The sequence below is a fragment of the Corvus cornix genome, chromosome 1A (genome assembly GCF_000738735.6).
Source record: "Corvus cornix cornix isolate S_Up_H32 chromosome 1A, ASM73873v5, whole genome shotgun sequence".
NCBI classification, from domain to species: domain Eukaryota; kingdom Metazoa; phylum Chordata; class Aves; order Passeriformes; family Corvidae; genus Corvus; species Corvus cornix.
Genome location: NC_047057.1, coordinates 51,286,025 through 51,302,863, shown reverse-complemented (window position 1 = coordinate 51,302,863; position 16,839 = coordinate 51,286,025). Strand labels below are relative to the sequence as shown.

The following is a 16,839-nucleotide window of genomic DNA, read 5'->3' as shown; positions in this document are numbered from 1 at the left end:
GGGGTAGGGGGAAAGGGGGACAGCAACTGTTACAAATCCCAAAGATTCGCATCAAATAGAGGCTTTCAGACCAAAACAAACACTGGAGGCTCAGTAACAAAATATTTGTTACTTATTTTGTACAGAATGGACCCAAAAGCTAAAACACTGAGCAGCAGCCTACATCCTATACAGCTGACTGTTTGAAGCACCATGCCCTATTGTATTAGCAGAGCAGTTGGTAACAACAGAAACCTTTTCTTTTCCATGTTGACATACCAGCAGACATACTAACGCCTGTGTTCAATTCCCAGCTGTGGATATCTTTGCAGTTACAGAACTTAATTCACCCAGACTATTCACCACTATCTTCTCCCACACCTTTAACCTCCTTTCAGTTTTCACCTATGATTCCACTTCATCATGCATGGTCCTGACCAATCCTTCCACCATGCCTTCATGTGACAGCTCCTGCACACAATCCCCCGATTCTGCCCTGTTTCACCTGTCATCCCTGCCCTACACCCTGTCTCCACCTACCCCCACCCAGGGTGCATCCCATTCCCTCACACCACCAGGATGAGCTGGGAGCACCAGGAAGACCGTAGAGTGCCTGTGCCTACACCAGAACAGCCTCAGCAGCTTGTAGTCATCACAGGGACAGTGAAACATGGAACAGATGGGCACAGCAAGTCATTGACTGACAGCCCACAAGAGCCATTGGGGCTCTCAGAACACACTGTGCTACCAAACTCAAAATCCCCATTAGGCTGTGGGTTTTTTTGTTTGATTTTAGGTGTGTGTTTGTTTTTAATTCAAGACCAGAGGACTGCCAGGTTATTCAGTCTGAGAAGCTCAGTAACACAGCAGCAGTTAGACTTCATTCAGTCATTGCCACTTTCCTTTTTCCACTCACTGCACTCGACTAACATCTACTCTCTAAAGAGAGAGAAAGGAAGCCTCAAACATCCATGAGAGTATGCAATTCACTGGATCTCTCCAATGAAGTATTTCAGTAATTGGTGACCTCCATCAGTATGTTTATGTGACTGTCTCCACATTTTAGCTACTGGTTCTTTCTAGTCCGTTTCCCCGTAACTTACATAAACCAAGCACACTCAGTATTCTTCCCACCAGACAGTACTTAGGTGACATAATTAAGCCACCATTCAAGTTGTTTTGTGCCAGATAAAGAGATTGAGCTGTAATTAGGGATGGTTTTCTAGTCTGATAGAATTCGAGTACCTGAAACCACTTTCTATACCCTTAAACACAGCTGCCGCAAGTGCATTTAGCATTTCAGTACTAACATCAAGAATGCCGCATTCATCAAGAAAAATCTCCTGTACACCCCGTTTATAAAGAGAGGAATATATTCCACATACTTTTGTGGAATAAGGAAAGCTAGCAAACCTAACAAATTTGAGATTCCATATTTTCTTAAAATATTCTGAAATCAATAATGGAAGCATTAGGTTCACGTGCTACATATCTGCAACTCCTGCCCTTAAGCTTCTTTACTGGAAACTGATTATATGTAGATGAGCACAAAAAATGAGTGGAAAATAATCTGCTTTTTTCCTGTTAAAACTCAGAATGTTACCTGTCATTACCCTGCTAATACTGTTCTAAGAAAGAGCTGATCAGCCCCAAGACTGGAAGAAAGCAAGTAGAAGAAAATCACCACTCAAACGGTTTTGGCCTGGCAAATTCTTAAGCTTTCAAAACTAGATACTGCAGCTTTACTTAAATTGCATATTCATTTTTTCAAGTGCTGAATTTTATTCACTGCCTCTGAGATATACACTCCTTTTGCTAAAAGCCAGGCCAAGAGTAGATGTTAGCCAGCTCCAAAGGCCTCACACACTCAAGGTTCCCAGTGGGTCAAGGGCTCAGCAGGCACATGCCAGCCCTCTGCATGACTGGGCACTTTTGAGGGTGGATCAGGGGAATAACTAATGACTCATTTATGGATTGCCTAAGGAAATGTATTCTTCAGCAGTGCAACACCTGGGTACAATTCTGCACCACAAAGCAGCTATGTGAAAGGACAAGACTATGCCTCTGAGTAACATCTGACTTTCAAAAGCCTGAATACAAACAAGCAGTTCACTTGTCCAGAAAAGGTTATGCTCACATTCAGGTACTACAGAGGTTCTTCTAAGAAGTCGATTTGAGAGAAAGAATAAAAAAAAAAAACAAACCACCTTTAAAAAGATAGGATTAAGTAAGGTGCTCCTTATTCCTGGTAACCAGCCCTGATCTTGGAATTACGAGTTGGAGCTCCTCAAACAGGCAGTGGAGCCCCAAACACTTGACTAGCACACGCCTTCCCATTACCCTCCTACAGATGATCTAGCAAAAGAATATCAGTAAGCAGACAGATAAACTGACTGCCCAACAGAAAAAGAAATGATCAACATCAGATAATAATACCAAGCAGCTCCTTGGCACTGAACACTTCTCAATCATGCCAAGTCTTCCCATGCTTAGTTGAGAAGTTCTTTCCAGCCTTGTTTCAGTAAGGCAAGGTAGCCACAGCACCCTGGATTGACCCTAAGGAGTCCCAAAGAGGCAAGCACAGGACTTTTCCCCACCTCAACAGAGAGCAAGGTGTTGAAAGGTGGTCAGGCAGGAAAAGTCACAGACTGTGTTCAAAATCCTCTTGGCATGAAGCTTTCCTCCCCCAACACACTTTCCTGGTGGCCCACTGCAGCTCTCTTAGTCACCTCTGCTTTAAGTCAGCAGGAACGTACCTGCGAGTGCAGGCAAGTCCCTGGGAGCACGCAGACACTGCCATAAAAGGCAACATTCCTGTTTGCAATCCGGGGGAAATTCTTTCCCAGGACTGCAAAGCAGCAGTCATTGAGATAGCTGGAATTCTTCTAATTGTGTATAGACAGACAACTCAAATAATGTGTTGAGCAACAGGAAACTGGAGCCGACCAAAGGAGCAAAGAGCTAACACACACAAAGCATAACTCTTAGATACACTTCAAATTAAGAACAGTTTTAAATGCCAATATTCGTTCTCCATACGATACTGACTTGTGCTATCACAAATCAGAATTCAGTTGTCTCTAGGCAAAAGGCCACCTTCACACCCCTTTTTTTTTTTCAAATGATCATTCAACATGGGCATACTGCACTACTTCAGTCAGCACTTGCCTTTACTTCATTGTCAGTTGTGCAAGCAACCTACTCAGCAAAAGAGAATGTGCTGGGTACCATAAACTCAGTTGCTTATAATAACACAATCAAGAAACGCCTGATTAAAAGAAATCTGCATCTGCTTTTCAATCCTAAACAGAGTCACTTATTAAAAACAATCCAGAATAACAACTCATTAGTTAATTATAGCAACAGTTCTGTATTTCAAACCAGCTGACAAGGAAAGCTTTTTATCTAGGCTCTTCTTCAGTTCTCATCACCATAGTATTCAAGTGATCACACGGCACAGCAGCCTCACACATCCAGAAATTCAGGAAGTAAAATATCCTTCAAATTTAAACTATACAGCAGTATGGTATAATAAGATCAGTAGATTAATTTTACTATGTAAAAACCCCCATAATATGTAACTTATTCTTGACTTTCTTTAGTCCAAGAATAAAAGACTGCATTTTAGACTGCTGACTGCTTCAGCATACATTAAAAACTTAATCAAACCAAAATTTGTTTTCACAAAAGAGACATCTTGTACATAGAAAGTACTCAACCAAATATACTACTGCAAAACAACAAATCTGAATGAATGCTGAACTGCTGTGGTCAAATATATTGGCATAATTGATAAATTAATATGGCTCCAAACTCTTGAATTTTGTTTTTAAATGTTTTGGGATGGGAGAAGAAAAAGGTTAGGAGGCTAGAAGAGAATGTGCAATTTAAGCTCCACATCTCAGTTACAGAACATCCTACCAGGCGTTTATCACCCACTTCCTCTGCATGAGTGACTCTCGTTTCAAGCCCGTTCATCTCCATAAAAGGAGAAGTAATATAGCATTCACACAATGGTGACATCACCTCTCCAGCTAAGAGGAAGTGGAGCTGAAAGGCAAAGCCTGGCTTGCAGTCCCCTGCCTATAGCTGACTCATTAAGGCTAAAAGCTTAACCATAGCTCCATGGTACCACCCACCTCCTAACCACGAGCGTCTGGCAGGCCGGAGCAGCCCGGCCCTCCGCGCTCCCGTTACCGCACTGCTCCCCGGCGCACCGAACGCCTGCAGCCCAGCCTGGGCAACGGGCTGGCTGGCCAACTCACAGAGCCCAGTTGCTAGATTTGCTCTTAAATGCATCTAAGTGCTTCCACCGTGCTTTCACCACCGTAGTTTCAGCTCCTTACTGCTTCCTCGAACTTCTCTTCCAACATCAACATAATTTTACATCTCGTGTCCTTTCCTCAGGGCTCTTAACGCAGGAGGAGCCCCAGGGACCTGACACACTGTGCTACACGGAACAACCCCACTGGCATCAGACCTAATCAAATATGTTCACTGTGGTGCTTTAACCTACATGCTGGCTTGAATAGGATCAAAAACACTCCAGGAGAACACCAGAACAGAGCCCGAGAACCTGTTTTTGCATTGTCATTTAAGGAACACATTATAGAGAAGTTTCAAAATGTTAATAAACTATCATCAAGTACAAAAAGAAAGAGAAAAGAGAAATCAAATGAAGGAGAAACATAGCATATCCAAGACAGCTCTCAACAATAGAGCTTCAAGATGTTAGGAAAAAAAACCAGGAGAGAAAAAAAAGAAAAATCACTTGAGCTGGCAGGAATACTGCAGTGCCAAGATTCAGCTCTGCATTAGCTGAAGTTTGAAAACAGTCCCAAGGAGAAAAATAAGTTTCATTTTGAAAAATGAAATATAACCTACTGGGTCAAATGCAAATATTTATTCCCCCAAGACATTTTTGGACTAGAGCCCATATCTCCCCTTCTCTAGCACTCCTTAACTGAATCTGGAGATAGGAGAAAACAAGTTGCAGGCTGTAATTTTAGGTTATGCAAATGTTTATGAAATTCTGACAGAAAAGAAGAACTAGTATACAGCCTGCAAAAGGCTCAGGCAGCTCATGATACTAAAACAGTGAACTGCAGAGAGACTGACAGCAGGGGCTGAACCATTACATAAGTGACTGCCAGAGAACTCCTGCTCTGGTTTACAGGAATGAAGCAAAAAGGGTGTGGTAACTACTAAAAAACAAGTGGGCAACCGGACTCTTTTTTAGCTCCCTGTTCTCTTGAAAACCACATCTCAAGACACAGATTTTTAGAGCTGCATTTAGAAATCTCAAGCAATCCCAAGCATGTAAAACATTTAAGAAAATTAGAAACAATGTACATCTTTTCTTGCCACTTGCATCAAAACCAGTATCCTCCATAACTAGTATCCAAATTTCATGTCACCCTTTGCATCAGAAACTTGGACAAATCTGGAAAACACACTTGTGAAACCACAGGATATGTTCTTTTGGGTTTTAGTGGAAATAGAACTTGACCTTTACATGCAACTTGAAAGAGACATGTGTGCCTCTACATAATCTGAGCAGGTCTCAGTTGAGAAGCACTCACAGAATATTGTATAGAAAAGAAAGGTGCACTTTGGGACAGTTCACTATACAGTGCAGCATAGCAGCCCAATGCTAAGAAGTAAGCTGAGAAATGACTTGGCAGCAAGCAAGTTAAAACAGAAGTGTTCTGCTAGCTAGGAAACTTAGAGAAGTATGCAAACATTTAAGAATTACAAACAAAACACTTGAAGGTCTATATTCTGTAGAAGCAGATCTGAGGACTGTCTTTTGTGAAAATCACAAGTGGTCCCAAGGTGCATGTGAGGATCTACAAAGTGATTTGTCTTACAACACCTAACACTGTGTTTCCTCCCTTAATGTAACAAGGTCAGTAAAAAATCATGAAGTTACTGTGCTTCAGCATTTTTTCTTTTCAACACCAAACCCAGAGACTACCTAACTTCCAAGTGAACACTGGCAAGGCGCTGGCTGCACAGGCTCCTTCACAGACTAATCCATCAAGGTTAAGGAGGGTTTAATCATTGCTCAATGATTTTCAGAGTTTTGTTAGGTGAAACTTTAGGAGGCCTCCAATAACGTGGAGAAAACTGGCTAAGAGAGATGGAATTTATTCATTAGCTATGTGCTGTCTATTCCCTCTCCTGCCTATCTCTTAGTTAAACAGGTTGAGCTTTGTAGACCAGAATAACCATACTGACCTAACCTATTACTGATGTTTCAGATACTTTTCAGGGCATTAAAACAGACACCATGCTCCAGATACTAATGAAATTTCTATCTTCTATCACCATCTGACACAGAAAATTCTCTGTGTGTGTTCCAAATAGACAAACAGGTGCTGTTTAACAGCTTTAAAATATGATTTTCTAAATTGAGGCCCTGGAGACTGTGAATTGAGGTAAAGAATGTACCTCTTCAGTATACATCTGCTGCATTAGAATAATGATTTGTTTGCTCAAGACACCACTCCACTTGCAGGCACTGTGTTTCAATCATCAGCACCAGAAGTGTAATTCTTCTGAAAACAGATCTGAGGCTTCTGGCATCCAGGCTACCCAGGGAACAGAAACATTAAGACAAATGGTTGTTTTCTCTAAAAGCAAAAATGTTACACTTTTTTGAGAGTTCTGTTCTTGAAGCACAGGAAATCTCTCCAGGTACCACACAGCAAAATAATGTTTTCATCTCATTTCTGAGAGTCAAAGTCTTGGGTCTGAGAAAGGAGGGAAAAATCCCAATAACAACAACCAACCTACTCTGAACATGTCCTTCACCATTTTATTTCGTCAATAACGTACTTCTGGTGAAAACTAACAAAAAGCAAATTAATCTCTTGGAATATCTAAGTGCCATGACACTTCTGTCAATGAAGTAACCAGAAGATACAATAAGAAGACCAAGCTCACCCACAATGCATCAGCACACATGCCTGAAAAGGGTTAAATAGTTTCTGGATTATCAGAGGTTGGAACAAAACTCTCATCTTCCTCTCCCTTCCTGATGAACCATCCCTTTGAAAGGCCTGCTTATTCAAATACCATAAGCTGACTGAAAACCAACAAAAAAAAAAAATCCGAGTCCAAATCAATTAACACGCAAAGCTTTTCCACTCTGTCAGCTTAAGACATAACTACACCCTGTGCTGACAGAAGTCAGAGTCAAATCAGTTTGCTATCCTTCTCCAGGCCATGAAGGATTCCCAGTCTTCAGGGCTCTGAAAGTAACCTAGGGAAGGCAGTCTAATCCTAAATGCCTCTGGCTCATGTGGAGCACCCGACCCTTTCATCTTCTATTCTCTGTACAGATTCCTGCCATACCACTGGCTGCTGCACCAAACCTCCCCCACTGCTGAGCAAAACCGAGAGAGTGGAATAGGAATGTTGCTTTCCATTTCCCTCGAGGCTAGCCAGGACCAGAGACACTGCAACAACCTACTACTCACCCTCACTCCCAGTAGCACACATTGGAATGTTACTGCTACCCTTTGAAACAAGGAAATAAGGCAATAAATAACCCTAAAACAATCTCTAGAGGTCTTGCTAGCACACACAGTTACCTGTGAAGCCACACAGAAAAATCTTTCCAAACCTAGTTAAACAGATCAAGCCAGGCTAGTTCAAAAGCTAACCGGGAATGATATTCGTATCAACAAACATTCCAAAAAGTCAGCAACAAGGTATCTTAAACTAGGCAAAGAAGAGCTGGGGTAAGCCTCTAGACTATCAATACTGCTGAGAATACAGCATAGCTAGAATTGTTCTGGGAAAGGTAAACACTCCAGCAGACCTCACAGCAACTTTCCCATGCCTGGAAAACAGAGGCAGGGCTGCCATTCTCCAGCTTTGTACAACAAAGCAAGTCAAGCCTGGGATTTCCAAATTTTAGACATTGTCCAAGTGGTGGTCTGACAGAGACATCACCTCTTTTCAACAGGAAAGAAAATACCCACATAGATTAATCACTAGCTCTGAACCACCATCAGACCAAGGAAGGTCACCTGTCCCCTGCTGCAGAATTGCAGCTGTTTGGGTATCTTCTGTCACACACTGATACACCTGGCAGGGATGAAGGACAAGATGCACACACGTGCACTTTCAAGTTGTTGTCTGTAAGGGAAAAGGACTTCTTCAGTCTCCTTACAACACTGCCAAAGGAACTGTTTCTGATTCTATGTAGACAAGATTTCTTTCTAGGGAACAGTAACTTTGGTACAGTTAAATCAATAGCTTTTTAAATTAGTGCTTGAGCTAACAAGGAGCAAGCAAGGGAGAGAAGGAAGTAATAAAAGAAACAGAAGTGTAATGAGGCTTATGGACAACGTTCTGTCATGTATAATATAGGTGGAGCATCTGTTCTTGTCCATCATGGCAGATCCAGTCTTTCTCTAAGAGAAGTGAGGTCCCATCGAGGACCAGGTTCACAGGTTTTTATCTTCTGGGTACAGCATTCATTTCAGTCTAACACACCAGCAGTATGGCCATATTCTTCAAGAATCTTCAAGATCTTGCCACATCTTCAGCAAATTGCCACCAATACCCTGCCACCAGTCCACTGTAGCATGTCTGTATGCCCACCCCTCCCCACTGCAACCTTTTATAAATATAGATTAACTGATGCATCACATTAGCTCACCCCTGTGCTGTGCTCTGCATGGCTTTAGCAACCTTTCTCAGCTTTCTCCACATCAAGTTTGTTGGAAGCCACTAACATAGGTCAGTGGATGGAGATCTTCTTTCCACTCGGAACCAGTATTATTATAGTCTTCCTATGCTCGGAGGTACAAGTGGTAGCAAGGGCAGGTGAAAAGCAGAACTCAAACTGAGACTAATGAGAATTTTAAAGCATGATTTTATTATATCTGGCCTTTGTTCAAAAATGTGAGGCTAGTGACAAGACCTAGGAGGAACAAACACCTTAATCATTTCTAGGCATCAAAAAATAAAGGAGGATAACATTCATACAGTCGTGCCAAATCAAACTATCCATTACACCCTTTAAACCTTACAAAGTATGCTTCCTCATAAAACCCAGGTACAAACAGGAAAAAAAGCACAAAATAGCTCCACACCTGAGCCTCTCCAAGCATCACACACACCACCACTGACTCTGTGAAAGATCTCTCAGAACCAGGGATATGCACAGGGCATCCAGAGTTCCATATTTAAAAGTCCTCAAGTGATAAAAAAGTAGCAGATAATATCCACAAGTTCTCTGATTCTCAGTTGTACATGTGGGGGTGAAATAGGTCCATCCACTTGCTTTCTTTCATTCCACAAAAAGGCAACAGATGTACTTAATATTTCCTGATAGTGAGTTTCATTAACAGAGTAAGCATATAACCAAACAACTCTTGGCAGTAAAGCTACCACTGACCATCCCACTTCAAAATATAGGTTACTCTAAGCTTGTTCCCCCCAGCCAGATTGTGCAACTGGATTTTAAACTGGCTTTTGTTAAAAGCCTCTATCAAACAATACACATACCTGCCCACCTATAGCTATCTCAATTCATAGGCTCATCACTGACATGGAAAATTTGCTACCTCAGTTCTCCTTGCCTGCTTCTCTGAACCCCATGCATTCACACCAGCCCATTCTTTATGTCAAATTTAGCTCTCACCAGACTTTTTGTAAGGTTCTTCAATCCACTAGAGCAGGAGAAAGCTATTCACCTGAACACAAACGCTAGTCCAAGTAGTGTCTGTAAGCAAGGACAATAATGTCTTTTGATAGCAGTGAGTTGTTGCTCTCCTACAGTGTTTTGACTGCAACCTTGATTTGTGATTTCAACAAGAGTCATTATCTCAGCACTCACCTTGCATCATACTCCTGTAGGCTGTGTCTGTGATGGCATAGATATGAGGGGGCATTTCATGTCTCTTTTTGCCTTTGTACATCTCCACTATTTCTTCTGAGTATATGGGCAGGTTCTTGTATGGATTGATTACCACGCAGAACAGGCCTGAGTAGGTCTGGAAAGAAAACACCCCAGCAAATAAAGACAGAAATTAAAAATGTTGTATACTTGCATATTTTAACAGTACATTACTTGGAAAAACAAACAAACCAGTGTTTTAAGTACTTCTTCCAGTACTTCCATCTGGGATGCTTCCCATTAAGCAATAACAGAATCTGAGGAACAGCTAAAGTCCTATCACCTTGACCAGTACTCAACTTTTCCAAGTGTGCACTGAGCATCAACTGACCCATTAGTCACGCTGATATCACTGGCCTGCTCCCTGGCTAATTAACAGTCCATGAGAACTGGCTTTTCTTCCTTTCAAAGTTCCCACATTCAAGTCAAGTGCCATTTCATTGTATAAGGTACGTGCTTAGCTCTAGATGCATACATTTTATTATGTTCTGCCTCATGCTTGATATGGATTTATCTAGTAAATGATCACTAAATGAAATGAAACTTCGAGTCAAAATAGTTACTAAAAGAAAAATAAGACCAGCATACTCCTGAGAGGTTTTCAAGATTGCTGGACTATGCCTAAGGCAGTGTGCTATCCTGTTCTGGATGGGAAGCTGGATTAGATGGCCTTCTGAAGATTCTCCAAGCCTGAACACTTTCATGATTTAGAAAGTAGTGAGTATGACCAGAACTAGATTAAAATTTTAAGGTCAGCAATGCATAGTATGTTCAGTATGTATGTTTAGAATGCTCAGTATTGTTCTGAACCAGACAAAATAGAAAACAATTCTAAAGCAGTCCATGCTAAAAGAGTCAGCAATATATGTCAAAGTTTATTTCTAATTCATATCAAATGGTTAATTCACTGATCTATGACAGCAAACTTCAATTTCTCAATTGGTTTCCACTGGCTTAAATTGCACAGTTCTAATGGAACTGCCAAACATTTCCAGTGAAAATATCAAGCTTCTTAAAAAAAAAACCCAAACCAACAAACCCAAACTTTGAGATCTTAGTACCTAAAAAAAAAAAAAAAAGCCCAATAAACTTTTTACTTGCAAAGGGAATAGGAAGAACAGAGGCTTCTTAGATATTTCCTAGATATTCTAAGAATAGCATTCCAAGCCCTGCTCCTGGGGTTTAGAGCTATCATAGTTCTCTGTCAACTTAAGAAACAGTTGTTTGAAACATCTGGAGATGAGCAGCTTTCTACAGCGACTTGCACTGCTATCAGAAGACAGTACATTTGGCACTTCTTATTTCAATTGCCAACATCTCTTCTATCGCTTGCTCAACGAAGAAAGAGTGCTTTGGAGTGGTAAAGAGTTCTCCACAAGGAGCACAGAGAGTACTTAATCAGATTTAGCTCCTTAGCTAGATAAAGGTAAGGATTAGACTGCAGTGATCAGAAGGGTGAAAATAGCATCTACCACACAGTTTGTGGTCTTACACCCAAACTTTCTACATGCTGGCTTAACACTAAGTAACAAGTCCACTCTTACATGCAGCAGATTCAGATATAGATTCAGACAGATGTTCTCCCAGAAGCAAGTTTTTCATAGATATTTAAGGTTCCTTTTCCGCATCCTAGTATAAACTATCAGAATATATTTCCAGACCAATTCTTTTTCTTCCCCTCTTTTCTTTTTCCCATTCATTTTTAAAAAATATTTGAGGAATATTTGAATAGCTTACAGAAAATACTAAATGTCTTTCCAAAGTGGAAAACTGTGAAAGCTGGCTAAAAACCTTTTGGCATGGGACTTCTAAAGTTCCAGGAAGCTAAGCTTCCATGAGACATTCTAGTCAGGTTGGGTTTCAGGTAGTGCTTGAAGGGAGCAGTTTAAGGAGTTTACAGCAACCAAGCTGGCAATGCCACTTCCTTTTGCCTCAGCTTTAGTTCTCCATTGAGTCTGACAGCACTTGCACAGCACAGACTAAAAGATGAAAGTCTGGGTCATGCTTTCCTGACCTTTCACTACACCACTGGAAGGCAGAGTAGGACCAAGAGACAAAAAGGAGTCAATGCAAGAGCAGTATGTTCACAGTGCACACAAGCCCACAAGGAACGTAGAGTTTTCTTGTCTGTTTATGTGTGACTCTTCATGGCTATGACTGATGACAAATTAGAACTGGTGCTTTTCAGTAAGTACAGTGCAGAGGTCTGAAGCCATCCCATGGATGAGAGCAGCAGTTTAGAAAAGGGAAGACATTAATTTCACTTAGAGTGATGAAGACATAAAACAAGTATGCAAGAAGAAGAAGCTGCCACCTTCTTCCAGCATTCTAGCTGCCAGGAGAAATACCTAAGGGAAGTTTCCATGCAGTAGAACAATCTCAGCTGTGTGAAGAAGGCAACTAATCATGGCTGGAATAAGCAACTGAGTGAGACCACCATGTCATGACTGCTGGTTGAGCCACTGACAGTTTCATACAGGAAGCAAGTTGAGTTGTATTAATAAGCAGAAGCTGCTGGCCCTACCACAGAGAAGACAAGAGTTATCTTCATCTTACTGAAGTACAAGTAAAGACTTATATGCATGAATCCCTGAACGCAAGGTTCCAACTGAAAGGCTCATCTATTATAAGCATAGCTGGCTTGGAAATCTGTGCTTTGTCTCAGACATTACTAGCTCAAAATAGAATTCTGGCATTACCTTTCTCTAACTATTTCAAGTGACACACATGCCAAACTGGAACAAGTTTTATTTTTCTAACTGCTAAACTAGCTCTGAGGAGTTGAAAGGACCATATGCACCATGGCATATCAGAAAATTTATCTTCCAGTAACAGTTAACTTCAATAAAGTAACTGCAACATGTAAGATTGAGTTTTGAATTTCACACTGAATAGAAAGCAGTTCAGGTATGCAAAAATTATACACAAAAGCTGAAAATGATCTTTTGATAAAAGGTTCCAAATAGAAAGGGTTAATATGAAAGCCAGTCTGTACTCAGTGCAGTACCAATCCACACACGGAAACAGCAAACTGGTGTTTGGAGTCAAGCTCTTAGTTCTTGAACTGTTTGACATTCCTCACTCAAAATTTGCCTGCACCAGCAGTAAGATTTTCCCCCTTCATATTACAGGATGGAAAGACAGAAAAATAAAGTTTAAAAAAAAAAAAAGGAAAAAAGAAAATAGCTCATAAAAACACACAGCCCTGCTGCCAAATGAGAGAGAAAGGAGAAGAACAGAACTAAACTATGCTTGTGATCTTTCCAGAGACATTTATGCTGGAGATGCATTGCGTGTACTCCCTTTCTTCAAGCGGATTAATGATCAACTAACAGCCACTCCAATGAAAGTATTTTAAGCCTTCCCATTAATCTCCTGACTTGCTGAGAACTGCTGACAGGTGAGATCAGTCCATTTCACAAGTGCACAGGAACACAGTTTTGGCAAGACTAAGATTCTGTAATAGAGAACTACTATGCAAGGTTTGCTTGGGTGAAGGGTGTGGGGATTTTTTACAAAAAAAACCTTACAATCTCCTTACAATCCAATCAGAAGAACTCAATTTATTAGTCACAGACCATGTCTGAAATTTCAGATGGCATCCTGCAAGATATGTGAAACAGCCCATTGCAAGCATGCAGCAGACCTCGAGACACGGCTGAATTATTTTCAACAATTGTTATATAACCTAGCAGTGTTACCTATTCTAAAAATGTTACACATGGATCTTGCATATCCTATTTCATCTGAATACCAAGATTTTTTAGTCTGAGGATAGATTTTGACCAATAGTAGAAGGAGTTGTTAACTACAAGAATAATCAACTGCATCAACCTCCAATTACACTAGCTCTCAAATTTTGACATCAGGCTGTGGGAGTCAGACTAAATTTGTATCAGCCTTGATCCTGCAGATATCGTCTGATAATTTCTCCAAGAGTTGTCTGCATGCCTTCATGGCACTGCAGAAGAGCAGGCACAGCACTAGTAAGTCAAGAGTTTCTCCCTTGTGCTCTTCCCAGTCCCGTTTTAAACCAGCCACTGCACCCAAATTTTACATTACCACTGAGTTTAATAATTCATTCTATACCTGCAGAGTATTAATAAAGCAGAAGCTAGCATGACCAACATCTGCTTACTAAACATAGGCAACATGAAGAGGAAAATCAGAAGGGAACTGAAGAACCAGGTCAAGGTTCCAAAGTCTCCTTCCCCACCTTTCCCTATTTATTGGCTTTGGTATTCAGTGAAGTGGTTGCTGCCTGCTTCATTGGGTATACCATTGGTCCCATGGTATTCATTGGTCCCATAAATGGTATCTGTTATTTACACAGCAGTAAGATGCAGGAATCTCTGCTCTTGTCCATTTTGGGATGGAAAGAAAAGGGAACATTTCCTATCTGTAAGGACATGCAGGCAGACATGTTCCTTCTCTAAAAGATGCTCTGAGATCCAGAATTTTTGTAACACAAAAAGCTTGGCACTAGCATTCTTTCCCACTGAAGTTCCAGACATGGAAAACACATTTCAGATGCTGGGTGGATTAGGACTGTGTTTTTATTATTATTATTTGGTTCAGTTCAGATCAGACTCCATGTTTACCACTATCCAACTGCTCTTGTGTCTTGCTAAGAGAAAGTTAAAAGGCATTCAAAACATCCTGCGAACAAAGACATTAAAACATTAAAGCCAGATTTACCATAGCATTCCTTGAAAGCTTCAACATTAACTAGAGAGGGATTGGCATAGTTCAGTGAAAAAATTTTAAGTAGAGGGAAGAAGGTAAGTCACATGATGAGTTATGTATAGGGGCAATGAAAGGTTAACATACACATTGGGGAACAAAGCAATTACAGTAAGTTCACATGCTGTGCAATCAAGAACTCCTAGCCCAACAGACAAGATTACTTACATAGATCAGTCCTGAGTAGTATCTCTCCTTCAAGTTGTGAAGCACGGAAGCCTCATTCAGGCACGTCAGCTCTGCCATATCTTCTACTTTAGAGAATTTGGGGGGGTTCATCTTCTGGATGTCATCCTTATTTACTTTCACTTTCTTCCCGTTCTCTGCCAGTTCCACGATGGCTTCATCTCCTACTTCTTCCTTCAGGCTAGCTGCCTCAAACCCATTCTTCTCTGAGGGAACCCATACCAGCTTCTTAGCAGCCCAGTCAGCCTGAGTCAGGGGGTTATTAATGATGTTTTTGTCCACATAAAGGTACTTATCTGCGTCTCTTTGCGACATTGTGGTTTACAACTGGGGACCTGTGAAGAGAGGGGGGGAAAAAAGAAAAAGGATATTTTTAAAGCCTCAAATTGCCTTACAAATTCCTAGAGGCAGACAGGCACATACTATGTCCTCTGAATCCCTGGTCATCAGAGCATGCCTCTCCCCTGTTTAATTTCATGTTAGTAAGCGCCGCTAAAGTTGTCAAACTTCCAATAAGGCCAAGGTTTTGCTTGCCAAGAGTATGAAAAAAAACAAACTAGCAAGCAGTTTTAAAAAAACCCAAAACCTACAACAAAACACTGACCGTTAAGCATTTGGAAGCCATTATTTGGCAGAAAAGAGGAAGCACATTAAAGCAGCAAGCACCAAACAATTTGTGCCAATCCTCATAGCATCAGACACTGTGTCAGTAACATTCATGTCAAGATTAACCCTTCACTGCTCTACTTGGTAGAGATATTTGCTCAGAAATAAAATCATATATGTTTAATCAACAGTTTTGCTTCATATCTCCTTATTCTGATAAGCTATAAATCAAAACCCACAGCTTCTCAGAAATGTCAGCTACCAGCCTAGACCATGAGATGCACTTTGCTTCTAAAAGATAGCAGTAATTTGAGGATACCAGTTAAGACTGATATTAGATACTTTCCTTTCCATCACCAGCTTAGTAGTAATACCCAGCCCACCAGTTTTTATCTTTTTTTTTGGCTAGATAATATTCAGTAGCAAAATATCTCCAAGATAGTATCAGAATAAACCAGGAAATTTTACAGCTAAAAACCTTCTACTAAGATCCTTCTATGAAACTGTGGCCAGATAGAGGAGAGAGTTTCATCTCTACAAAAGGGAGACTTAGGCTGCATACTCGAAAAATGGCACCCTAGATTTAGTGTTTCATCAAAACCAGAACACTACCGCCAGGGATTTTCCAGTTTATAAGGCAGCAATTTTATTAGTGCCATTCAAAAGTCCTTTCAATCAGAAAAGGACTGCATGCGTCAAGGCTCATTAACCATGTAACAGCAGCCTCTTTACAAAATCCCATAAACATTACTTCTTGAATTCTTCCTCACAAAGATACCAGTGTCCTCAATATATGTTTTTCATAACTTGCATAGAAACTAGAGTTCTTTACCACCTAAAGAACAGGAAATGAAAATATGAGTACTCATGTCCTAGAAGGCAATCAGGAGCTATATGGATAACTTTTCTACAGAACTCATATTTACAAACCAGCAGGCAAATCAAGTAAGTGAAGTCTGACTACACACACTGCAGACAAAAACGTATTGAAAGTGGGACAGAAGCAGCTCAATTCCCAAAACATGCATGAGAGCAACAATAGATGTAGAGTCCCAGCATTAGCAAAGAGTGAATGAAGCCAGAAAAACATCAGCCATAATAATGACGGGCACAAATGCCCACACCACTCATTCGTAAGCATGTAGGGAAATTCCTTTCAACAAATGTATCACTCTAAGTGGTATGTAACTTTGTGCCAGAGACTGTATGGATAGCTGTATATTCACAGTCAAAAATTCTTTAGCAAACAAAGAGAAAATTACTCTATAAATAATCACTTCCTTTAGCTTGAGTTTAAAATCTTTGTCTTAAGCCTTACAGGATATGCCAAGCAGCTATTCCACACTTGACCTCATCTTTCCTTCCCCACAGGGTCACTGACATTTCCACCTCAGCCACCATGGCAGTTC

The 16,839-nt window shown here is 40.7% G+C and overlaps 1 protein-coding gene across 1 annotated transcript in view; it reads right to left on the bottom strand.

Moving 5' to 3' along the window:
• The window catches only part of MYH9 (myosin heavy chain 9), a 69,643-nt gene that overhangs the window by 38,782 nt on the left and 14,022 nt on the right, over positions 1–16,839 (bottom strand). The window contains exons 2-3 of the mRNA XM_039570512.1: positions 14,807–15,159; positions 9,836–9,992 (exon numbers count right to left, since the gene is read on the bottom strand). Coding sequence (XP_039426446.1) covers positions 9,836–9,992; positions 14,807–15,139 — 490 coding nt within the window. The 5' untranslated portion in view covers positions 15,140–15,159. The remainder of the gene's footprint in view (positions 1–9,835; positions 9,993–14,806; positions 15,160–16,839) is intronic.